Here is a 27,057-nt window from a genome sequence, read left to right as displayed (position 1 = left end):
GCTTTGTATTAAGTTGTTTGCTGGTTAGTGGTTTTGTTTGAACTGGTATCAAATCCAACAAGTTATGGTCCTAGACTCCTGTCTCTCCAATTAGTGTTTGAAGCACCATGGCAGAGGCTAAAGCAGCTGTATCTATATTGTTCCATTAAACTGGGTTAACTATATACCCCACTTGGAAAATACATTGTCGAATGGTGTTTATCAAAGAAGGCATTGTGAGTGGAACTGAAGTAGCTCCTGTACAAGATGCTGAAAAGTATGCAGAATTTATGGCAAGAACAGATCACGCACTAGCAATAATTGTGTTGGCTATTGATCATTCATTGCTTATCTTATTGGAGAGCTGGAAAATCCAATTGTTGTTTGGAAGAAATTGGCAGACCAGTTTCAGAAAAAAACCTTGGAAAATAAACTTGAACTGCGATATAGCTCTACTCTCACCGATCGTTTAAGGGAAGGAGGATCTGTACAAGGGTACATTAAAGCATTGACTGAAATATTTGATACCCTATCAGTAGTAGGAGATCCTGTATTGGAAGAATATTGTGTAGTACATTTTCTGGCTAGCCTTCCAGATTCCTTTGATATAATGGTTGTGCATGCACCAAATATGGAAAGTGTTACAGAGCGCCTGTTGCATGAAGAATGCAAACTGAAGGAGATCATAACAAAGCACGAATATCACAATCAAAATTTGTTGACAAAAAGGGGAGTCAGCATCATTTAATTGTCACTACTGTGGAAAGCCAGGCCATTTTAAATGTAACTGTTGTAAGTTTGCTGCTGACAAATGAGAAGAAAGAAAAGTCTGATTTCAAAACCAAAAAAGGAGAAAAACACAAGCCTAACATAGCCATAGTGGAACAAGGCAGTAGTGATGATGATGCACTGGTGGTCACTCAATCTCTCTCAGCTAATTCAGAATCTAAAAGCAACTGGATAATTGATTCTGGAGCCACCAGTCATGTGCAATAACTAAAGCTTATTTGAACACAATGACCAGTTCAAGAAACCACAAGAAGTAACCTTAGGGGATGGTCGTACCCTATAATACAGAAGCAATAGGCAAAGAAATTGTCACGTTACAATTGAAATTTACAAATGGGATGACCTAAAGGTTCCATTTACATAATGTTTTGTGTATCACAACTTGCATACAATTTGCGAAGTGTAATCAAGGCCTCAGAAGCTGGCAAATTAATTTTGTTTAATTAGCAGAATACTGAACAAAAGGGGCAAACCTATAGCAGTAGCTAATAAACTAGGTACGTAGCTTGTACTATTTGGATTGCAAACACTTTAAACACCAGCAACTGAGCGCCATAGACAAAGCACGCTTTGGCACAATCGCTATGGGCACCTTGGTGAGAACAGCCTTAAAAAGCTTTGTTTGAAACAACTTGTATCCAATTTTGATTATGATGTGAAAGAGCAAGTAGATTTTTGTGAAACGCGTGTTGGAGGTAAACACCACAAAACTCCATTTCGAAATTTGACTGGTACCCATTCAAATGAACTATTTGGTCTGGTTCATAGCAATGTTTGAGGAAAAACACCCATGACTGAACCTGGGCAGCATTAATTATATGTAACCTGCTAAGTACTAGTTTGCATTTTCTCGAACTTAAGATTTGTTTTATGATTTCTTTGTTGTTGGAGGGAAAATGAATGGGCTGTTAAAATTTCAGCTATATTTTGCATACATTTTGAGTCATAACAATAGTGTAATTGTCGGTATTATTCTATAAACATACACTTTGAAGTGTGCACTTAGAATATTTATAGAGCACAGTGGTCTGTCTTCACAGCAAATTATATCTGATGAGTATAAGATGTGAAATAAACACATTACAATCTGATGTACATCAATACAGATATATACATGATATAAAAATATCTCTTTACACAAAGTGATGTTCCAGCAGTTTTGATGCAGTTGGTCTGTCTTGAATTTCACTATTTATAACCAATTACAACAAATAATAACAGTACACAATAAACTCTTGTATAAATGCAGTTCATTATAACAGAGAAGTGCAGTGAAAAGAAACTGCACATGAAATATTCTGTAAACTGTCTCACTACAGAAACCACCACACTAAAACACATAATATACCTGCTGAGCAAAAACCAAACTAGTTTTTCTTTTTCTTTTATGACTTCTTTGAGGGAAAAACATATGTGACCGGATTTGCGAAAAGGTACCTTTTCCACACATTTGACATACCAGCAAACAAAATGTCATAACTGTTGACTCCTTGCACTGATTGACTTTCTGTTTGTATCAAAATGTTACCAACTAATGTAGGCATAATCATGGAAAATTGCAGACACATGCTTGCAATGATACAAAAGTTATAACGTTTGGTATTTGAAAAAATGGGTCAAATTTTATGTGTGAAAAAGGTACCTTTTCACAAATCTGGTCACATATCGACTGTTGAAAGTTTCAGCCTCATGTGATTGTATCAGCAAAAATCTGCCTAGTTTGCACAAGCACGTATTTGAGAGTAATAAAACTTTTAAAAACCGTAAATTACACATGTTACAAAGAAAAATAATACACAAGTTTTTATCCAGCCATTACTCAGAGAAGGAAGAGTCAAATCGATTAAAACTATACAACATCGTATTCACCTGCTCATGGATAGTTCAACGATCTTTATTTCATTTCTGTAGCCCAAACAGTATGCGTGTAATGTCTGTTTGTTACAATGTGGTAGACATAAACAAGATTTCTTCAGTAAAACTGCCTTCATACCGTATATGACCGTATTAAAGCCGGGCTCAAATACACGCAGGGGCTCAAATACACGCAGGGGCTCAAATATATGCCGGGTACAGCTAGGAGACTGTCATAATAAACGCCGGGGCTCATTTAAACGCCGGGGTGCTAATGATATGCACTGAAGGAGTTCTAAACTCGTGTCAGCTGCTAACTATACAGTGATGTCTGGTCGCCAGTCTTAAGATGTCTTGTCTTGTTCGACTATGCCTTCTCTTCTGGTGATGGCCATAGCATATTTATCGTGGTCATTGTCATCTTTCCGCCCGACTTCCAATGTTTCATCCAGCAGAGGAGTCCAAATGGGTTTATGTACGTGATGGGCTATGGATTTCTTATTTCATAGGTACTTGTACTGGCAACTGTCATTCTCAACGACTGGCTAGTAAGAAATAAACGCCCGGGTCCAAATTAACGCCGGTCTCGTTTAAACGCTGGGCCAAAAATGATTTATAGGAAATAAACACCCGGGCTTCTATACGGTCATATACGGTACATATATGCATAAGTGACTACAGGGTTAAAACTATATCTTGCCAATCCCAACTCTGTAGACAAATGCAAATTGAAATTATGGCTGCACCTGTAGTAAGCACCTGTATATTTTCTGTACAAATCAATTTCCTTGCTTTTCCCAAACTGTCTAGTACTATAATTCCAAAACCATTTTGCAGCATACCTTGCACCATAAAATGCTCCATTTTCATGTAAAAAAAATTCATAATAAAATTATCGTGAAATATTTTCATATGATTTCAATTCGCATGCTTTACACTGAACCAAAATTATTTCACGGGACTACTTTATTACAGTATCTCAATCTTTTGCAGCACTGGTAGCTACAGTGGGACAACAACAATTTAGCCACATTCTTGATGCTTATTTTACCTTAATTGAATGTTATAGCCAATACCCATAGTATCAGCTAAAGGCATGCAGTAGTCAACACATTTAATGCTTGGAAACTTTCTAGTTAGCAGTGTAAAAATACTTTCGAGAAACAAAGTTTTGTATAATTTTTGCATAAGAAAATTGTTAATTGTTTTACGATGAAAAAAAAAACAGAATTAGCTACAGTATTTCATGTGATTAATTGCAAAAACAACATTATACAAACTAGTTGGGTTTTCACCCATGCAGGTATTAATCAATGTACAGTACTATAGAGTCAAACAACATTACATACTCCTTACTGTATGAAGCAAGACTGTAAAAAATCCTTAGCATGATCAGAGCACTGAGGAGGAAGGTCAATTACCATCGGCTCAGTAACTACTTTAAATATTCCTGCCATTAAGTTGTAATCATGATAAGGAGGATGACCAGTCAACATCTCCATTGTAGTACATCCAATACTCCTGGTGAGGTACACAAGTAGGTACACTGACATCATTAATCATGTGAATGGCACATAAAACATTTACACTGTGTATACAAAGCATCTTCTAATGTCTAGCAACTATACTACAATAACACAACTACAACTATAAGAGCTACACTTACAGTGAAGGTTTGGATTAGTGCATGACCAAATCAGATTAAGATGTGGAAATTAATTTGCAACTGAATTTTGGAAAAACGTTCCAAATCACACATTAGAAGTTTCGAGTTGAACGGTTTTAAAAGGATTCAAAGAAATTTACACAACAATGTATCAATCTATTATCTTACAGGACTTGTAGCTACTTGAGAGAGAGTTTCCTACCAAATAAGAACATCTGATGAACAAAGTAGTATCATGAGTGCTCACAAAGGGACAAAGGGTGGGTAGTAGTGGTGTGGGCAAGAAATAAACTTTAAAATTGGTGGTGTTAGTTTGATTTTGCCTGATATGTGATTTGGATTGGTATGTAAAATCTGGTCACATTTTATGCAGAGGAAGTCTGTAAACAGTACTATGGCTTCAGTGGGAAGTATGTAGAATGTCAAAGTAGTCCAGAGCGTGTAATATAAAGATCCTTAAATTTATATATATAATTACTCTCTTATGATGGAAGTGTTTGCTATCCTTACCAGACAATTAAAGCTGACTTTCAAGATGCTGACAATTGAGGCTAGACCTGCTTTATTGTATTTATACATAGTTTAGTATTATAACAGTAATTTTATTGCACATATTTTTTCTATGAAACTGTAATGTTTCAGCTCCCTGAGATATTATCAGCCTATCCCAGTAATTAATTAATTACTACTACATACGTATGCACGTACCATTAACTCTCTTACCAGATATCAGCCTTAAGCTTAACTAGTACTCTTTCACCCTTGATCAATTCAGGGGCCACATAACACCAGAAGTCATCAGCTCCCCAACGTTCCCTCGTAGTGTTGATAGGCTATAGTGAGTACTATCTAGTGTGAATTATTGATGAGGTGAGACCTACTTGTAATGGTCCATATAGTCCATACTCTGCCAACTGCACATCACCATCACTGCCTATCATGATGTTTCTACCTAGTGAAGGAGGTATGGACCACTTTATGGCATGAACATTAACAGATTCTCATAGTGAAGTACTACAAGGATAGTAATATTGGAGTGGTAGGGCTAACTAAAAGTTGTACATAAGTGACTGTTCTATTAGAAAGATCACCTATTGACTTGTGGAAATCTAAACATACAGTACTTTGTTACCTCACAACTACACACTACCACTTTATCAGCTCAATGTGTTATGAAAATAACAATGATAGGCTTCACTAAACATCCTATTGCACTGCATTTCATTATTGTCTATCATGTTGAAGGAAATATTTGACATGACCACTATAAAGTGATGTTATTAATGAAACCATTATCTACATGCATCTTAACGATGTATAATTGAGACCTACTTGACATGGTTACTATAATAAAGTGGTATTATTAATGAGTTCAAGAAGGACACCTTAGCTGTGTTTGGGACCTACTTGACATGGTCACTATAATGAAGTGGTCTTATTAATGAGGTCATGAAGTACACCTTAGCTATGTTTGGGACCTACTTGACATGGTCACTATAATGAGGTGGTCTTATTAATGAGGTCATGAAGTACACCTTGGCTATGTTTGGGACCTACTTGACATAGTCACTTTAATGAGGTGGTCTTATTAATGAGTTCACGAAATACACCTTAACTACCTACTTGACATGGTCACTATACTTATTTACAAGTATTAAGGTTAGGCGTACATATATCCAACATGACATCACCAGTTGGCTACTATAATGATTGAAGCAGTCCCATTAAAGATGATTTCACTAAGCAGCAAGATTTAACAGTATCACTACACATTAACATATGACGTTAGTAAACTACTAATAGCACTAACTGGTAATTCCTCCATGTAATATATCATTATTGTGAAGGTAACTAACTCCCTCCAATAATTGTCTTGTGTACTTCCTAGCAGTCTCTTCACTCACTGGACCGCGTTCCCTCAACTGTTGACGTAATGTACACTGTAACAGAAAATAAGGTAATATTCTTACAAAACTATGAGTGGAGCAAAAATTAAGGGTGAGAATAATTGTTGGGAATACTAGGCTGTAAAAAGAGTCGGGAATAGTTTCAATTTTTTTTTATCAAACAGGGCAGTAAAGCTCGGTAGAGCTCCCCTTCAACATGATCAACAGCCACTAAAATCCTAGCAGCCATTAACAACCATCATACAACATACAACATGTGACAACATCAGCCTTACAGAATAGACTAACATCAAATACACAAGAAAACATACACAAAGCTAACTATTGAGTTTTTACAAAAAAAAATTGCCAAAAATCCAATTTTTGGTCTGCCTATCTGCCTGACCACAGTTGCAAGGTTAGAAGTCAAACGAAGCAGCACACAGTCACTAAGTCATGCCACAATAACAAACTAATGTGCATCATGCACTTTTTCTGGTTCTGACGAGTGTCTCTCTTCTGTGCTTTACCTTTCCTTTTAACTTCAAGGACATGGTCATCTTCATGCATGCAAGGAAATCATACCAAAGAGTTGATTTATCATATCACTATACTTTCTTAAAGATTATAATTACTATTTCGCTTAAGCTACTGTAAGAGAGTGTAGATAAGTGTAGCTAGCTGCACCTATAATCATAAATGATCAGATGTCTATATACCTTTAAATGATCAGCTACTCCCTTAATGGTCAGAACTGGGTGACCACAACCAGTAGTAATATAGCTGCAATCAGCCAGCTTTGCTATATAAAACAAGACATGGCAACCACATCCCTAATCTATTGCACAGCTCAATCTAAGCAATCACAGTCACACGTCTATATATGCTGTAGCTTTGCAAAAAAAATATTAAAAAATTAGTGCAATTTAAAATTACATAATTTAATGATGAAGTAGGGTTCCAGCAATAATAAATGATGGTAACTATTAGTACACAAGTACATAAAAAATTGGAATTTTCAACCGGAGTAAGGACCATAGCATATCGATAAAAAGTACTGAAACAAGCTGGAGTAGTGCACGATTTAAATCACAGTAAAACAATAAAAAGTGTTATATCCCTACTGTGTATTTCCATTATGGTATCTTGAGCACAGTAGGGATACAACACTTCTTACTGTGATTAATGTAATATCATGCACTAACTACTCAAGATTGTTTAACTTTTTAATGTAAATAATAGACAGATTCCAAAATTACGCTATGAAAATACAGACAATTTCTGTTACGAAAGGAAGTCATCACGTGCTACCGCAAATCAACACCTTTTGCTGTCAGCAAAGATGAATGGGACACAAAGGAGGACACTGGTAAGTCCATGACGAATGCATTGTACATACTGTGGTATTCCAAAAGGAACCTTATGTGCTGCCATAGCCTTAGCCATTGTCGAGTTATGCTTGTCAGAAGGCATCGGTCAGTTAGTCAGTCAGTCAGTCGCTAGAAAATTCTGTTAAATAATGTTTTTTTAAAATTCCCGTAACAATTTGTTGAAAGGATTTTAGGCCGATCTGAATACCTGTTTGGATTTAGTTTTGCCTCATTGTCATCTGAGAAAAGTGAGGCTAGTTTTGGGTGATGTTTTTACATGGGCCACGCCTACTCCTTTGCGGTCTCTACTATGCAGTACTATTGTACTGTATGATACAGTAGCTACAGTATGTGGCAAAATGTCTACATTGGAAAGTTACCATCTGTTCAGTGCCAAAGTAGGGACATAGCTATACACAGTATGTAGCAATAACTATCATCATTCATATATCTTGTTTCACTAACTTTTATTGCTAGAATCCTACTTCTCTATTAATTAAAATTTTTATAAAATTTTTGTATAGCTACAGTATGATATACATATAAAACTTTGATTACTTTATTAGATTATCTTAATTGATTTCACTGCTTATCTCAATTGAGCTGTGCAAGAGATTAGGGGGTGTGGTTGTCATCTCCTCCTTTCTATAGCAAAACTTCAGCTGACTTCAGCTGATTGCAGTGATATCATTAAGGAGTTTGGTCACCCAGTTCTGACCATTAACAGCATGGAAACTTGTTCTGGTTGTTTAAGGGCAGAAAGATACTGTATGTACATGCAATAAAATAAATACACTCTTGGAGACACCTCTAGAACACTACTAGCAACACACTCTAATATAGTATATAAATTTATGAATAAAACAGTCACCAAGTACCATTTATTAGAGTATCTTGTGGTTGAGATCAGCGTTGAAACTGGGTCACTACTGTTGACCTGGATGACCTACTGACCCGGATAAATTTAAAGTGAGGCATGCATCAACTGTCACATTTTGAGTGCCGACTAGCGCGTTAAGCACAAGGGTGTCTATACTAACAATGGTATTACTCCACGTAAGTTTGCAAAAAGCAAGATACATTTCTGCAAGTAGGTGTGGCTTTGTGCATACCTAACACACCATAATTTTTAAAAGCATGACACATTTCCGATATAAAGTAGGCGTGGCTCACAAAAAAATTGCCTTTAACCTATCTTGTACAATAACAATCGATTAGTGAGTGTGGCTCCACATAAGCCAGCAGGCAGCCATGAGCATGGCTTTGTGCATACCTGTAGACTTTAATATCACCAATAAATGGGCGTGGCTGTATGTACGGTTGCAGGCAGTTGTCCGATAAGTGGACGTGGCTCATGAAAGAAGGTGAGTTGCATCAGGACTTGACTATGACATGTTTATACACTTCTCTACCGTCAAACTAAACAATTTGCTTCACACGTGATCCAATCTGGGTCAGACCCGGATAATTTTTAAAGCGGGTCTGACCTGGATGACCCAGACAAAATGTGACCCGGTTGACTCGGATGAGCCGGGTGACCCAACCCGGTTTCAACGCTGGTTGAGATTTATACTTACTAGCATTTGCATTTTACAGTCGCAGAAGAAAAACATGTAATTTGAATTCAGGAATTACTGCGGGAATAAGTTCAGGAATAAGATAAACAGAATTGCTATAAAAAGAATAAAACTGGGATTAATAAAAGCATATTACCTGACTCACTATACACACATACATACAATGTTACATAGCATGTACTCACTCCTGGTGTATATGTCATAAATACACAGATGACTCTATCACGGTATGTTGTACCAATATATGTTACTATGTGATCATGTTGTAGTTTCTTTAACTGTTCAATCTCTGTCTGTATTCTTTGTACATCCTATAATAATAGATGGATTAGGTATACTGATAAATAAACAGATAGATACATGAAAGTAGTAGATAGTTGGACAGTTATGTAGACATAGAAAAAAATAGGGATTGACAGGTGTAAAGCACAGTATGTACCGTGGAATAAATATCACATTGCATTATTTTTATATGGTTCACAATATAAAAAAAGAATGAGAACACTACTGTCATTACAATTTTGACTGTTCTATTAGAATATTACAATAGTAGTGGTATAAAAACAATGGCATATTGGCCAACTGTCCTTTAATTCAACCACAAATAATAGACATCCCAAACTGGATTGGAAACTTCTAAGGTTCACCTAATCTATCTGCACTTTGTGCCCCTTTTACTGTACACAGTACCGGGAGTATATTTTATAAGCACATGTTCTGCTTACTGGTGAGTAGTACCGTATATGACCGTATTAAAGCCGGGCTCAAATACACGCAGGGGCTCAAATATACGCCGGGTACAGCTAGGGGACTGTCATAATATACGCCGGGGCTCATTTAAACGCCGGGGTGCTAATGATATGCACTGAAAGGGGTTCTAAACTCGTGTCAGCTGCTAACTATACAGTGATGTCTCGTCACCAGTCTTATGATGTCTTGTCTTGTTTGACTATGCCTTCTCTTCTGGTGATGGCCATAGCGTATTTATCGTGGTCATTGTCATCTTTCCACCCGACTTCCAATGTTTCACCCAGCAGAGGAGTCCAAATACGTGATGGGCTATGGATTTCATATTTCGTAGGTACTTGTACTGGCACCTGTCATTCTCATCGAGTGGCTAGTAAGAAATAAACGCCCGGGTCCAAATTAACGCCGGTCTCGTTTAAACGCCGGGTCAAAAATGATTTATAGGAAATAAACGCCCGGGCTTCTATACGGTCATATACGGTAAATATACAGCTATGGAATATAACGTTTGGCCTATTCATAGTGGGTGTACTGATCTGTATCAGTGTTAAAACTGGGTCACTACTGTTGACCCGGATGACCCTAGCAATCTGGGTCAGACCTAGATTCAACTCGGATGTGACCAGGATTAATTTAATGTGAGGCGTGCGCCAACTGCTACGTTTTGAGGGTTGACTAGCACGTTAAGTACGAGGGTATCTATACTTAACGATGGTAGTCAGTGGGCATGATTCCACATAAGTTTGCAATAAGCAAAATAAGTTTCCTGCAAGTAGGTGTGGCTTTGTGCATACCTAACACATCACAATCATTAAAAGTATGACACATTTCCAATATTAAGTGGGCGTGGCTCACAAAAGAAACTGGCTTTGACCTATCTTGTACAATAACAATCGATTAGTGGACGTGGCTCCACATAAGCCAGCAGGGAGGTATGAACATGGTTTCATGCATACCTGTCACTGATAAATGGGCATGGCTGCACTATAGTTGATAAGTGAGTATGGCTGCACGTATGGTTGCAGGCAGTTATCCGATAAGTGGATGTGGCTAACGAAAGAAGCTGAGTTGCATTAGGACTTGACTATTACGCATTTATACACTTCAGTACCGTCCAACTAAACAATTTGTGATCCAATCTGGATCAGACCCGGATAATTTGTAAAGCGGGTCTGACCCAGATGACCGGGACACAATGTGACCCGGTTGACCCGGATGACCCCGGCTTCAACGCTGATGTGTATTAGCTAGAAGTTTGACGAGCACAAAAATTTGATACGAGAGATGGAAATTGTGAACTTGACAAAACTAGAGCAAATACCATGAAACACATACCATTACACATTGCATTTATTTAATAAGTACCAGCCTTAAACTAGACATGTTCACCCTGCCAATTTCACAAACATGTGCAAATACTTTTATATGGAAAGTGCCTATACCAGTAGCAGGCTAATCGCCACCCAAGAAACGATCTACTAAACTTACTAGTTAAAGCAACTGAGCTGTATCCAGACATCTTTGAATGTTTCAAAATCATAGGAGTGAAACACAGATAGTCGTGTAGTTTTATATGAACACTATACATGTGCTTCCAGTCCAGGTAGGGGTGTCTATTATCTGCGACTCAACAAAGCTTTTCTGCTACCAAAGTACGTATGTTCCCAGAGAAGGTATATAAATGGAACATAGCACTTTTATAACAGTGTTCAGGAATGCATTAATGAAAAATTATGGAGGTGTTTATCAAAATACATCCCTCCTAGGAGAGTATAATTTTTTTCACATGATGTGATTGATACTATATTAACTAATTTCTCAGATAAGAAACCTGGTGGTTGTTTATGATTTGTTAGCATGAAGTAATACAGTAACAGCTACTGTCATTTCACGTACTATGATTGAGGTGATAGATGCAGTAGACGCAGTAGCTAGATACACAACACTACAAATACAATACCCGGTTCATGTTGTCAGACACACAAATCTCCTTCACCATTAGATGACGTCCAGTGTTGGTATCATGACACAAGAATACCTGTGGTAATCATGTGATAGTCATGTGTGATGATCATGTTATCACATAAGTACATACAGTAGAACCAACAAAATCCAACATGTCTAAAATACTTCACCTCAAGTGTACTATAATGTTAATGATAATGCTTGATAAAACTAAAGTTTACCAATTTGGCAAATTCAAGGAAATTGCCAATTTTATTTACCAAGTAGCTGTTCAACATGTAGCAAAATTAGCCAGTAAAACTTTAATTTGTTAATTTTGGCATGGGTATATGGTGAGCACACCAATATGTATGTACATGTTCCTACAGTAGCTAGATAACAATATGCTACTGTACAGCTCATTTCATCTCATTCTCCCACCTTATTATTTTTTTCAAAAAGTGATCATGTGATGTTACCCACTAAACCACAAGTCTGTAGACTATTGGGAACATGTGATGTACTCAGCTAGTGTTTTCTCAACAAAAATTCCTAGCAAGGTATACACTATATGTGCTGTTCTGTCTCTCGTTTATTACAGGTTTTTGCAATTGAATTCGTCGCCTTTGCAATTGAATTCGTCCCGTTTGCAATTGAATTCGTCCTGTTTGCAATTGAATTCATCGGTTTTGCAATTGAATTCGTCGCTTTTGCAGTTGAATTAATCGGTTTTGCAATAGAATTCGTCACGTTTGCATTACAATTCGTCATAAACAAAACGGCTCCAAGAAACCAACCCGTTCATTAAGAGATGAACTATTTATGCCTTGGAGAGTTACACTTGAGACACTAGAAGGTAATTGAAGCTGGTAGTACGCGAAGTTGATAGCTGTCTGACAAGTTAATTAGCTTGCTCGCGAGTGACCACACCCATCGAAAATGGCGTAGTAGAGTTTGGAATGTTGTTGGAGAGGCTGTCGAGGAAGAATTATTGCCTTATAAAGAGTTGTTTACTACTGTTGTACTTGAACAAGTTCTTGTAGCAGCTGCTACATCATGTTTTCATGTTTGCTCCAGCTGCCATTCTTGTTATGGACGAATTTAACTGCAAAAACGACGAATTCAATTGCAAAAGCGACGAATTCAATTGCAAACGGGACGAATTTAATTGCAAAACTGACGAATTCAATTGCAAACGGGACGAATTCAATTGCAAACGGGACGAATTCAATTGCAAAAGCGACGAACTCAATTGCAAACGGGACGAATTCAATTGCAAAGTCGCCGAATTCAATTGCAAAAACCTGTAGCAATACGGAGAAATTTTGGGTGAGCACATGCTCATCCACTTGGCTGTGCCATTGGGCCTTACAGCATGTATCAGGTATAATATAAACAACATGTAATACAAGTAAACATCATACTACACACTTATGAATGGACAACAATAATAACAATAATAATAATAATAATACTAGAAACATAGCCTTGTAGCTAGTCTGTTTCTGATATCACAACAGAATGTTTTCCCTCACAGCTACATACTATCAACTCTTGTTTCATTACGTTTTATTGCTGGAACCCTACTTCATTTTGAAATCAATATTTTGTGTAATCCTCGACTTCCTTCTACACATCAATTAATACACAACTAGCAGTATTGATCAAATTTTGAAGTGATCACTAGTTCATAAGTAGCTCAACAATAACTATTAGTACAATAATACTACTACTGGCTATTGGGATAGTAGCAGTTCTAGCTCGTTGTCCAAATGTCTCCTGTTGAGTGACCTTATTTGTTTCATTGTCTATGATCCCACTTGATTGACAAATTCGTTTACATTTTTGCAACATTGTTGTGATTTATGAGGTCACACCAAAAGGAATGAATTAATTTGTATCTGAATGTGTGCCTGACTATCAATTAATTATTACTGATTTGCCCATCACATAGTGATACTGTGCAAATGATAAAGAACAGTACAAGAAGCAACTTTGCAATCAATCCAGTTATCACACAGAATTAAGGAAAATATTTTATAGTTATAGTCACTATACATGAATAACAAACGTGTAACGTTTAGTCAGTATAAGGAATTCATTATGTGTAGCCACAAATCAAGACCTATGTGGTCGTGAAGAAAGAAGTGGGCTAGTGCATATAGGATAGAATTTAGGATTCAAATATTTGAAAGAATAAATGCAAATAATTTGAATGTTTCTAATATTTAAACTCACAATTCGATTTTTGATTTATTGCATCAAGGGAATAGGACCTATTGTTGTGACAATTCTACTCACTTAATTGTTAACATACTGCTTGTTATAGATGGTAAAGTGGGTGTAAATAATGGTGAAATACAAGTTTCATTGCTATAAATAACTTTATGTCTGGTATGTGTAACACTTTTGACATCACATGCACCTGCTTGCAGATGCCAGGCTGTTACATAAGTGTAGAGGTTGGTGTACTGATATACCAATACATATCTGCCAAGCTGTTGTGAAGGAAAACTGAGAAGCTAGTTTTTAAGTGATAATGTATTTTGGGCATGAAAGCTACAATGTTTATGACTCCTACCATACAGTACTATATAGTTAGACATACACACAGACATCAATATTATCCCATGATGAAATCATGAGATACAGTACCGCTCGTCTCACAAGAGTGCAAGGCATTAAAAACTTGCTGATTAAAGGGCGTGGCATCTGTTTTGCTCATGAGTATTCATCCAAAATTAAATGGGATGAATACTTGTGAGCAAAACATGTGCCACACTCTTTAATTAGCAGTGTTTTTTTTAATGGCTTGCACTCTCGCAAGACGACATTGCATTTGAGCAGCACATATTGTAGTTTACCTTATGGTATCCATCGTTCATCAATTTTGTACCTCTTGTCCAGTTTTGTGGAACCACAGCTATAAGAAATGAACATGTAGTCATTTAACACACACAATCCTTGATTGTATAAAGGATAGCATATTATGAGCCATACTTGCTACTACAGTGTGACAGACACACTAAAAGACAGACATACCATCAGTGTCATCTGTAGTTTGTGTTTCTACTGTAGCCATGGGAACTGAGGTTGGTTGTGATCTAACATTATCAGCTGAACATTCATCAGTCCCTTCTGGTGTTGGCATGGTAACCACATCATCATCATCATTGTCACAAACTAGTAATGACCTAACATCCTCTATCAACTTCATCACTTCATTGTGGTTAACTCTTATAGCATATTCCTCCATTACTTGTAGTAGTACATCAAATTGGTGAGTATCCCCAACCTTGATTTGGGGTATGAAAATATGGGAAAATATGGGTAAATTATTTTAAGAATATCGATATGGTAATCGAGCAATTTGAAACAATATTATAGCTTAATTATACAAATACAGTCAAGATTAAACATAAGTAGATATAACAAAAAACAGCTTCCTTGTGATAGAATTTTTTTGAGAATATACATAAACAAGATGTTTAATAATTATGTCTGCTTTAAGGATAAAATAATGAACAATTGAGCATAGCTCCCATACTCCTAACCTTAATCCCCTCCTCCACGTTATCCAGTAAATACTTCACTTTATCCTCCCTGGATGTGTTGATAGTGTTGAGGTGTGATAACAAGCTGTTGGATAACTTATCAACCATATAAGGAAGGAGTTCATCTATGGGTAGAACTGCAATGATCTTAGAAGACATTTTTCTCAACACCTTCATGTACTGGTGAGGTGGAGGAGCTGACACTGCCATATTAGATGAGGATGTTAGGGATCTGCAATACATATCAATACAGCAATATATCAAGATAGTAAATGAGTATCATGATACAACATTACACCTAGACAATAATGTCAAAATACTCTAATAGAACAGTCACTGAGTGCTCCATTAGAGTAAAAAGTTATCTTTTTAAGCCTCAAAGAGGATATTGTTTCATTCACAGAACGTTAGTGAACTCATCATAGTGGTTAACTGACATGGTTGGTAGTACCAGTGATAACTAGCCATGACCACTTCATTATACTATCATGATACAGTATCGTATCAAACAATTATTATTAAATGATATCCCACTAGGGACCTGTGAGAAGGCTAAAGCCTGTGAATACAGGGAGTCAGAGTTAACGTTATTGATGGTGATAGATATATGGTACACAAAATGCACTATATCGATCAACGTGTCATGTAAATGGGATGAGTAGTGAAGTGAATAAGCTACAAGGGTGTTAAATTTGTGGGATCTCAGAATCTACAAAATTTAAATGTGACTAGGGTAAAAACAAATTTCAACAACATGATTTACTTTGCTATCAAAACAAATTTACAGCTAATAGTATCATAAAAATTCATGTGTCACTGAAATAACATTCAAAGTGGCCACTTCCATGAGCACCTTGTAAGAATTTGTGTTGAAATACCTTTTATGGTCAATCACTGTAATACGCTCATTCACTGCAAGAGAATGAGCTTTAGGACATCAATGTGAGCGCTGGAGGTGTGAGCCTGAAAAACGTGGCCACATAAAGTCAGTTGTGCTGGAGGGAACTTATTTTGACACCTTGAAGCAATTATTGTCTTAAGTTGTGAGAAATTACTGTATTAAAGCCAAGCTCAAATAAAAGATCATATCCTAAATAAAGGCTAGGGGTGCTACCTTAATACAAGGTCTTGTACAAGAACTATAATTAGTAGAACAGTGCTAACTGCAACTAAAAAACTTGTGACTTGTCAAAGGGGTGTTAACAACAGCTGCTACAAAGAGAAACAATAATTTTAGGTGATCTATGAGTGGATTATAAAAATTAAATCCCTAGTCTGTATGCCGATAAAAATGGTAGTTTAACAATTACAGTATAAGATCAATATACTCTAATAGAGCAGTCAATAATTTATTTTGTTGACTAACTTAGTACAGTGGATGCTCAGTTATCTGAACTCCTTTGTTAGGTGATGATAAAAATGATCAGATAAGTGAATTGTTCAGATAACTGAACCCCATACATTTAAATACAGAACTCTGTTGAAATACTCTAATAGAACATACACCCATACTCAAAACTTTAATAAAACAGTCATTTTCAGTTTCAGATAAACAAGGGTACAGATTAACGAAAGTCTACTGTATGAAATATTACAAGTAAAGAAAAAGAAGGCTATTAAGGTTGAAATATTAATTGGAACAGCAAAATCAAAATGAGGCTACCAATAGGAATTTCTACAAATCATAATAATTGAATTCTTAAGTCCTGTATAATGTGCGTAGTGGCCATCATGTGTTGCTACAAATAACACTTGCGTGTGGTAATGGAGAAAGAATTGAGACACTAATGAGGACAAACGATGTGTACATTGTAGCTGCTGCAATTAGTGAAAAGGTATGTCTCTGGTTGAAAAGTATTCGCACAAAAACAGCCAAGCTGTACAAAAAGGTTGCAGCCTTCAAAAAGCCTGGGTGAAAAAGGTGTAAAATCAAAGGAGTGTTGCTAATAATAAATTTTATTAATGCACAAAGTCATTATTAGAATTTTATTATCATTAACATCTAGTTCATGGCCGCCACCTTTGATTTCACAACTTCTTTCACCCAAGCTTTTTTGAAGGCTGCAATCTTGTCTTACAGCTTGGCTGTTTTTGTATACATTTCACTTCTTTTTGTACTGTAAATATACATATTAGCGCGGTTGCTTACCCTCAATTTTAAAGTATTTGGGAACCAAGCAGACAAAAGTACCACTTTTTGCATGGAGTTAGTATACACCCCTAACTGTTGTTTCAAGGTAGGAGCCACCCTCAAATATGCATGAAATCTGAAATATTTACGTCTGATTGTATTATTAAAATTTTTTAATCTTTTGCTTCATTTAGTGCTGTTAAGTGCCACATAGCTATACATTACTCTTTACCAACTTGTCTGAGCAAGCTTTAAGTATATTTACTGCTATTTCTATAGCTTTGAGTTGCTTTGGTTGTCTCAATAGGACATGCATGTATATATATTGCCACATCACTGAACACTAAAAAGCTATTATGAATTAACTAAAGCTATTCATAAGTGTGTGATGTCATGTGATGTCATGTAACCTTCTTTTAGTATGTGAATAGCGAATGTACACAGCATGCCTGTAATTTAGTTTGGTAAAGATTACTAGATGCCTATGAATTACAAGAGTTTGCAGTTGCTTGTACAGTTTAGTTATGAGCTATTGTCATGGATTGGACACTTTGTATAATTTTTCAGAAGAGCACTCATGAAGCAGTCAGATGTCCCTTAAATGCAACAAATGACGGTGATAAATCAAAAGTTTGTGCTTCTATTCTGACAAATGTAAGTGAATTTAAAAGATTGAAGCAACTTCCCATGCCACTCAGTTTTGGAGAAGATATTACTGTGGAAGCACTTGAGGCATATCAAGCAAAGTGGCACAAATCATGCTACCTAAAATTCAATGACAGCAAATTTGAAAGAGCAAGAAAACGGGAGTGCACTGAAAATGTTGACAGTGAAAATGTGACACAGAAACGATCTCATCTTAACGTCAATCTCTGGAGAACTGCAAATGCATTTATTGCGCAAAGAATGATGGTCACCTACATGAGTTTAGAACATCTGATGCCGATGACAATGTAAGAAGAATGGCCACAGAATTACAAGACACAGCACTGCTAACCAGAATTAGTGGCGGTAACCTCAGAGCAGTTGAAGCTAAATAGCATCTGTCTTGCCTAACCACGCTTAGAAATAGACATCGCTCCTTCCTAAGGTAAAATCAAAGCTGTAGTGAAGATGAGAAACAGCGTACAGAATTGAAGCAAGAGCATTTGTAGAGTTGATCACCCATGTAGAGAAATCCTTAGAAAATGGAATATTCAGTTTCAAGTTTTGCATATTTCACCAAATGTACAAGAGAAGGTTGCAGATGCTTGGAATCGACAAAATAACCATTTTAAAGAAATGGTTTTAAGTCATTTTCCTAGTGCTCAAGAACAAATTGATGGTAAAAATGTAATCCTTGTTTTTGAGCAAGGCATTCAACAAATGCTGAAGACATCTATAGCTACAGACCATCCATCAAGAAGACACCTTGATTATTCTGACACAAATTGTCCGTAATGAATTTTTTCATCTACTGGTTTCAATGCTTCATTTCCAAGAGGCTCTCAACAAGCATCTGTGCCTAATAGTCTTAAAATACTGGTCAGTCTATTTCTTAGAGGTGGTGATATTATGGATCAAGACTCCACCAATTCACAACCACGCTTAACTATAGCCTAGCTTTCTCCTTTTCAATTGTAAGACGATTAGTGACAATAAGAAGCAAAATTTGGTAAATATTGGAATTCACTGAATTATGAACCACCTATGCATCTTTACCTTGGATTAAATGTGCATACCAAACAAGATCCAAAAAGTTAGTAATGGAAATAATGAAGCTCGAAGAGAGTTGTTTTGTCAAAAAACAAGACAATGGAATCAATTCCACTAACCCAAGATGCTTTACTGCAACACTATAGATGAGTTTCCTACCAAGCTGGAATTTGGGTCACCAGTGACATTGCTCATGTAAGTCTACCAAATCCAGCAGACATTGCCTGGAAATTGACTGAAGAAAATAAGTGGTCTCCTGTTTGGATAACCCTTCCGGTGGCCTCAAAAGCTTGGTGAAATGTGGCTGTAACAGTTCAAGATGTTGCGGAGGAAGATGTGTGTGTAAGAAGGCACAGTGGAAATTCACTGAGCTATGCAGCTGTAATATGATAAGTAGGAGATTAACGTTTTAAGTATAGGTACGAATACATTATTAGAGTGTTTTATAAGATATTTCTCAGGAAGTATTCATCAGTAACTTTAGATATTTATTGTCTAGTCATAGCACTATAGTGGTAATTGAATTAAAAGATAAAATCCTAAAATGTGTAACAAATTTTATAATTGCTGTGTATACACATGCTGTGCATAACCACTGTTGCTACATACGGAATTTGTCACTATATACTAAACATGAGACAACACTATTTAGCGCTACATTGTTACATAAATTCTAGCCAATGAAATTGCAATTACAAATTTTCACTGCTGTCAGTGAAATATGGGATAAATTTCACTGTTACTAAGTCTTTTGTATGGGCAGTGAAACAAGTATGATAGTATAGCTAGAATTTCTATTTATAAAGTAGAAATTAAGTGAGGTGAACAGCCAGATAGCAGTGGCTCAGTGGTTAAGGATTTGGGTGTTCAGTATGGAAGTTACTTGTTTCAACACTGCTAAGTTTTCTTTTTTTCATGCACCTTTTTATCATTACAGTATTACCTGCAATTGGTTTTTGCCTTGTAACTCTATAGCTGTCACTGCAATTCCTTTAAACCACAAAACATTTCAGCTATGATGGTTAACCTATACGAATACTAATTTTAAAGCTATTCCCATGTGTCGTTTACCCTGTAGGTGTGACAACAAGTTGGCCTGACAACAAGTTGGCCTTTCTTAATGCAAATAAGAAAGGCCTACATTGTAAATAGTCATCGTCCATAGCTCTATGACTATTTATCAGATTTGCACCAAACTTGGTACATGGTTGTGTTGCAATGCGTTCTTAAAGTGTACCAAAGGTCAAGAAAATTGGGCTCCACTTTTCCATTTTATAATGGTTTTTGTAAAGTGTGAGAAAAGAATAATTCAAGTCCCCCCCATCCCCCTAAACAAAGAAGGGGAAAAATAAGAAAATGAGCCAACTTTTGATTGCTCATATTTCACGATTATGTCAGGCAATCTTGCTCAATTTTTTAGTATGTGGGGTGCTGAAAGTGGAGGGTGTTTGCTGCATTAAAATGGTTCTAATTTGATAGGGGAGCACAGAGCTATGTACGCGTGAAAATCATGCTTTAATTCTTCCTGTAAATACACTCACGGTGTGGCATGCTGGCTTTCTTGGCCACACGACACACTACCGTGTGTCTGCAGCAATATTGTGTTCGTGAAATTGATAATACCATGGTATTATACCACTATCAACATGAAATGGATTGTGTCAACTGATCCATCAGGTAGACTAAGTCCCAGTCAATTAGTAGAAAAGTGTTTTAAAAAATCACTGAAACTTGCTAGAAGGCTTTGGAATTGCTCTGAAGTGATTTTAGGGTTTGGTTATGTCTAACCAACAGTCAAAAAAGCCCAAACCTCTAAGCATAGCAGTTATACAACATGTACGTCATCTGATACATTCCTTAATGCAAACTTATTGTACACAATAGTCCATTTTTTAACGTCAGCCACCATGAGACTAGCTAGGAGAACAGATAAAGTGATTCTGCAGTAGATAAAGAGAGATAAAATGAGGTGAAATGAGTGTTTAGTTACTGCTAGAGTCTTTACAATGAGAATTTCTTTGAGTGATAAAGTGATAATTAACTTTTTCTGAATTAATTAGAATAAGACCTCTTGTTGTCAATTTTATGTTTCAGATCAGGAAATCAATGTGGGCGAGTGGTATTCACCACAATGTGGGCGGGTGGTATTCACCACAATGTGGGCGAGTGGTATTCACCACAATGTGGGTGGGTGGTATTCACCACAATATGGGTGGGTGGTTCATTATTCACCACAATGTGGGCGGGTGGTATTCACCACAATATGGGTGGGTGGTTCATTATTCACCACAATGTGGGCGGGTGGTTCATTATTCACCACAATGTGGGCGGGTGGTTCATTATTCACCACAATGTGGGCGGGTGGTATTCACCACAATATGGGTGGGTGGTTCATTATTCACCACAATGTGGGCGGGTAATATTCACCACAATGTGGGCGGGTGGTTCATTATTCACCACAATGTGGGCGGGTGGTTCATTATTCACCACAATGTGGGCGGGTGGTTCATTATTCACCACAACCTTACAACATTTGACTGTTCTATTAGAGTTAACTGTATGTTCTATTAGAGTATTATTAATCACTACCCCGCTATCTTAAGACTAAAACTGTCATGAGGTGGGTCTTCTGTCCATCTGGCCTTTCCTCTACGTAAGTTAGATAGAATAAGAAAACTTGAATGTATGATGTCATAATCATGACCAAATTTATGTGGTGAGACTATACAACACAGGCTACGGATCTGAAACATATAAACAATAAGTGGCCTAATGTCTTCAACAGTCAAGAAAATATTGTCAGCAGCTCAGCAAGTTATACTCGGGCTCTTACAAATAGATGGGTTGAGCCTATGGAAGCTCCTCCCCTCTTCCCACCATTCACATCAATCCTAGTCTGGAACATCACAGACCCTTGCCATGCTAGGGCATACGACTATTTACTTATTTATTATTACTGAGCAGCCAGCACTGCTGATGTGCTCAGGAAAAAATATCATACATGTACATTATTACAATAATTAGAAACAATAACTGAGAATGAGTCAGTCATTTAGATAATTAGGAATTGTGGAAACGAGTTCCAGTATTGAGCTGTTCTGGAGAAAAAAACTGTTTTGGTAAGCTGTAGTAGATGTTGTAGGGAGTATGAAATGGTGCTGATCATATTTCCTGGTTTCTCTGATCATTGGAAGATAATTAGATGGAATAGATAAGGGAATTTGGCTGTGAAGTGCTTTGTAAAATGTCTGCAGTCTGGATATCTTACATCGAGTTTTAAGTTCAGGCCAGCAGAGATGTTGGAGCATGAAAGTAACTGAATTGTATTTACTGTAATCTAGTTTATAATCTCTCTAATTTATAAGCCCTAGCGGAATTAAAAGGTCGGCGATGTACGTACCAGACTAACCTGGATCAGGCCACAACTAAACGTATCGATGGGACGGAGACTACACATACATCCTTAACAAAATTACCAATATAGACTACCACATACTTGACCAGTCTACTCCCGAATGGTCGATCGATAATACCACAGCATCATGTTCCTTGATCACGTGTTACATATTCTAATTAAGTTTCACTTTATAAGCCACACCCTCAGCTATGGTGCGCGGTATTGCCACTTACTTTGAGAAGAATTTCTCTGGTTGGAAAGAAATCCGTCTACAAGGTGATGTCGTAGTGGATGGGTATTCGTTATGTCACGAGCTGTACCTTTATTCTGAAGCGGACAATGTTCATGGGGGAGATTACGTCTCGTTTTCTAAATATCTTGAACGCTTTCTCAACTGCTTAATCCGTAACAAAATTAAACCATTCATCGTCTTTGATGGCGTTGATGCAGAGCAAACCAAGAAAGAGACACACGCAAAGAGGAGAAAAGAGAATGCTGAAAGAGTGCTTTCATTACTGCAGGGAAAACGAGCAGAGTCTCCAGGAGACTACTATCTTCCCTACCTCGCCAGGTTGGTCATGATGGAGACTGTTAATCGTATTCTAGGGGAGGATGGCTACTTTGTGGCTGATGGGGATGCTGATGCTAACATAGCCAGTTTTGCTATTGCTCGCAACTGTCCTGTCCTCAGTTTAGACTCTGATTTCTACATATTCCCATTACTTGGTGGCTACATTCCCTACACGCAGTTGACTTGGGATGAGAGTGGTGTGAAGGCTCGTATTTATCACTACAAAGATTTCGCCCGCCAGTTTCAACTCAATGATCCATTACTGTTAATAATGCTTCCAGCCATTCTTGGTGACAGCTTCATACAACCACTGGACGATGCCGTTAAGAAACTCACAAAACAATTTAGAACCAGAGCAGTTGAAGCAGTCTTGAAGTACTTGGCTCGATTTACCACATCTGATGAATGTAAAAGTGACCTTGCTAGAATGAGCCAGAGCAATCCTTTGGATAACATTGATATGGCAATCAAGACTTATTACTCCTCTGTGGAGGATATCCCAAGAACAGGATTCACAACCTTAAAATACAGTGGACGACAAAGCATACCAAAGTTTATTGTTGATCGCTTCAGAAAAGGAAAGATTTCCAACTTTCTGATGGATGCAATTTGTCGTGGAGAAGTAGATCATCGCATAGCAATGGAAGATATGGCTTCACAATGGTGTCACCTTGTAGGGCTGCCTATTCGGGAGGTCACATATGGTATCATTTGTGGCAGGCGTGGTAGAGTTCTTGAGCAACAACGAGCCCAAGGGAGAGTAGACGAATTCCAACAGATTGTGGTAATATCAAAAATACCCGTTCAGTTTCAATCTAGTGACATTCCACTTTTTAATGATCAGTATGTTGGTACAGCTGAAAGTTTTGGAGAAGAAATATTTCTAGCTGCTTCAAATTGCACAAGTGAATTTAAGAAAGTTATTTTGAAAGAGCAGTGGTTTTTCTTCATTGTAACACGATACTGGTACACAAAGGCTGAAGTGCAAGTAAACAAAGATAAACTGTTGAAAGCTATAATATTGTCAATGCTTAGAAATATTAAATCTGCAGGAGGCAGTTCTCCCATTGCTCAGGCGGCTTCAATTCTTGCACCCGATCTCACTGTCATACATGCTATTGCTCAATGGCAGTCAACCTATTATGATCTTCTCTGCCTCAATCAGCTACTGTTAGAACCATTACCACCTATGGGAATATCCCAAGTTCTTGAGTGTTCCAATGTTGCCTGGTTCTTTACAAGAGTTCGAAAGAGTAGTGGTGGGGAATTAATTGCTGAGATGGGTCTAGATGACAGTTGCAAGAAGTGCTACAGAGACATATATAACGAGACCAAACGCCCTTAACTTTATGACCTCTTAACACTGCACCTATATATATATATATATATATATTTTTTTTTTTTGTATTGCAGTTCATTGTTAGTGTTATGTAACTACTAACTTTGTAACTGTATACAGTAGCTATTATGCACTACATAACTGTTAGAAATTGATATGTTGATGAATTAAATGTGTACTGAGTGGACAAGAATTGTCATAATTATAGAGGTGTACTAATTATTTCCATGTCCTAACTTCATAGTGGACACTTAGTCCAATATATTTGCAATAACATTACATTATATAGGCACACTCAAAGTTGCAGCAAAATACGTAGACTGCAGGTGTATCATAATAGCAGGTATAGAGTAGACAATATGTTCTATTGTTAACGGTTGTATGTAGCATGCTTTATTTTACTGTCTGTTCCACATTGTGACATTGTACAGGTACAGGTCTGCTAGCACTGTTATTATAATTTCTAGCAAATAAATGTGTTAAAATAATAGCACATTTGTATAGGGATACGATTGTAAGTGACTGCTTTGTATAATCACAGTATTGTTTCAGTACTGTAATGTCATGTAACTCTATGGCTACCATCATCAATGTTAGGATCATCACGTTCAATGCTCATCAATACCATCCAAAATCATAGGCAGGTGTAGTGTTGTGATTATGAAGTTCAGTCTGTGCAGCTGCTCAGTCCTAATCAGGGAGCCTACCATAATGGAAGATCCAGTGAGCAAATTTTTAATTTGCTGTTGACACAATTACTCATGACCAGGCTTTATCTAGATCTTAGAAAGACCTTCTACCACGTTATGTAGTTGGAAAGATTAAGTGACTTGGCACAGAATTGTCTTGGTTAACAAACTACTTATCTAACCACATACAGCATGTTTAGTTTAAAGAAGCAATCTCATCATGGTCTTCTGTGAAAAGCAGAATTCCTTGTATATGGCAAAGAGATGCCTTCTCTTGTCGAGCACAGTAAATCACTACAATTTGCATATGACACAACAATGATATGTTCAATGAAAATCATGATGTGGTTAGACAAAAATTAAACTCTAATTTGCAAAGAATCCAGACCTGAATTACCAACAGAAAAAAAAAAAGAGATTGGCTGTACAGATCTAGAAATCTAGTATTATGTGATTTTATCCAAAGAAATCATCTAATCCACTTCAAGAAGTAGAAATACATTCATAATTGTTTAAAGTAGGGAGCACAAATGAGCAATATGTGTTAGAGGATACTTACAATTGTATATACTTAGTGGTCATCACAAATCATTAACATTTGAAGTTCTGAAGATGTTAACTGAGTCCCTGATTCTTCCAAGAATTAACTATACTTTGCCTGTGTGGGGGCCACCTCTTAACAAATCACAAGTGGCACATCTTCAGCAATAGAGCAATTTGATTAACCATGTGTTTGGGAAAATACGAATATATCTCTTCACATCGTCACCAATTAAACTAGCTACCAACCTCCCACCAGATCATGTTTAAGTTATCCTGTGCCATGTATCGCCACTATACCCTTAATGATAAACAACCTTGTTTGCTCTTTAATCCTCCTATTATGTTCAGAGCCCAGCCAGCTACAGAACATGGTGTAAAGACTGTTTTGCTTGTTTTTACATTGCTCAATCTGTATTTGTATGGCTGCCTAAGTTTGTATTCTGTTTAGTGTATGTTGTTATGTGTGATCCAGTAGGGAGTAATGGTTCTGATGAGCTACTGTGAGGATAAAAATAATAAATCAAATCAACCACTTACTCATGAGAACCCACGCAACTTACACTGTAACTGCACTGGAGATGAGAATGAGAAACTGAAATATGGCAATAATGATGTGACCCTTCCTACACAAACTACACTCTATGATCACATAGCTAACATTTGATATCTCAGTACATACAAGGAGTCAAGGATATTTGTATTTCAGCCAACTAAATGGTTAATAAGCACTGAAACTGAATTGCATGACCAACTGAATACAAGGAAAGTAACTAGTACTTATTACTTTTATAATTTTATCCCATGTAAATAACTTAGTTACAATTTAACAGGTAACTACAGTAAGTACAGGGGCGGTTTTAGGGGGGTTATCCCCTCTGCAATAGCGCGCGCCCCTACGATTCATCTGGGTCATAAAAATTACAGAGAGCTATGCATACTGTATTATAATATGGCTCTTTTTGTATTGGCAAAACTTCATACTTTTGCCTATGAAATCACCTTCACAGCGTTTGCGACCTTTTTTTTCTTTGGTCTTCAACTGGCAGCTAGGCTGAAGTTGCAATTCCAGAGAACCAGAAACCGCCTCTGAAAATTTTTAGATCTACCCCTGGAATACTTCATTTACTAGTTACTTTCATAATAATTATAAATTATGCTTGTTTGTAACATAACTTCATGATCAGTCAGATATGCATCAGTGAGGGAAGAAGAGAACACACAATACATGTGTTGAAAAATGATCAACATAGAGCCACTCAACTATTATCACCACTCCAGGATAAATCATATTCCGAGAGATTTTCTACATTGGCATTACCTTCATTG

General features: G+C 36.9%; 3 protein-coding genes across 3 annotated transcripts in view; 2 read left to right on the top strand and 1 right to left on the bottom strand.

Annotated features, from left to right (window-relative positions):
- The window catches only part of LOC136252321 (uncharacterized), a 300,257-nt gene that overhangs the window by 166,454 nt on the left and 106,746 nt on the right, over positions 1-27,057 (top strand). The window lies entirely within an intron of this gene.
- Positions 1,800-22,766, bottom strand: LOC136252311 (mitogen-activated protein kinase kinase kinase 3-like). Its single transcript, XM_066044725.1, has 11 exons — positions 22,689-22,766; positions 15,367-15,598; positions 14,855-15,107; positions 14,677-14,735; positions 11,829-11,906; positions 9,307-9,432; positions 6,099-6,228; positions 5,170-5,240; positions 5,012-5,121; positions 3,979-4,143; positions 1,800-1,956 (listed from the first exon to the last, which is right to left on the bottom strand). Exons 2-11 carry the CDS (start codon positions 15,574-15,576, stop codon positions 1,902-1,904), a joined length of 1,257 nt encoding a protein of 418 aa, XP_065900797.1. The 5' UTR covers positions 15,577-15,598; positions 22,689-22,766; the 3' UTR covers positions 1,800-1,901.
- Positions 22,796-24,692, top strand: LOC136246384 (protein asteroid homolog 1-like). Its single transcript, XM_066037796.1, has one exon. The coding sequence runs from the start codon at positions 22,799-22,801 to the stop codon at positions 24,503-24,505; it is 1,707 nt and encodes a 568-aa protein (XP_065893868.1). The 5' UTR covers positions 22,796-22,798; the 3' UTR covers positions 24,506-24,692.

Source organism: Dysidea avara, chromosome 1 (assembly GCF_963678975.1).
Source record: "Dysidea avara chromosome 1, odDysAvar1.4, whole genome shotgun sequence".
NCBI lineage: Eukaryota > Metazoa > Porifera > Demospongiae > Dictyoceratida > Dysideidae > Dysidea > Dysidea avara.
Note: the sequence above shows the minus strand (reverse complement) of the source record. Positions and strands in the feature narration are given on the sequence as shown.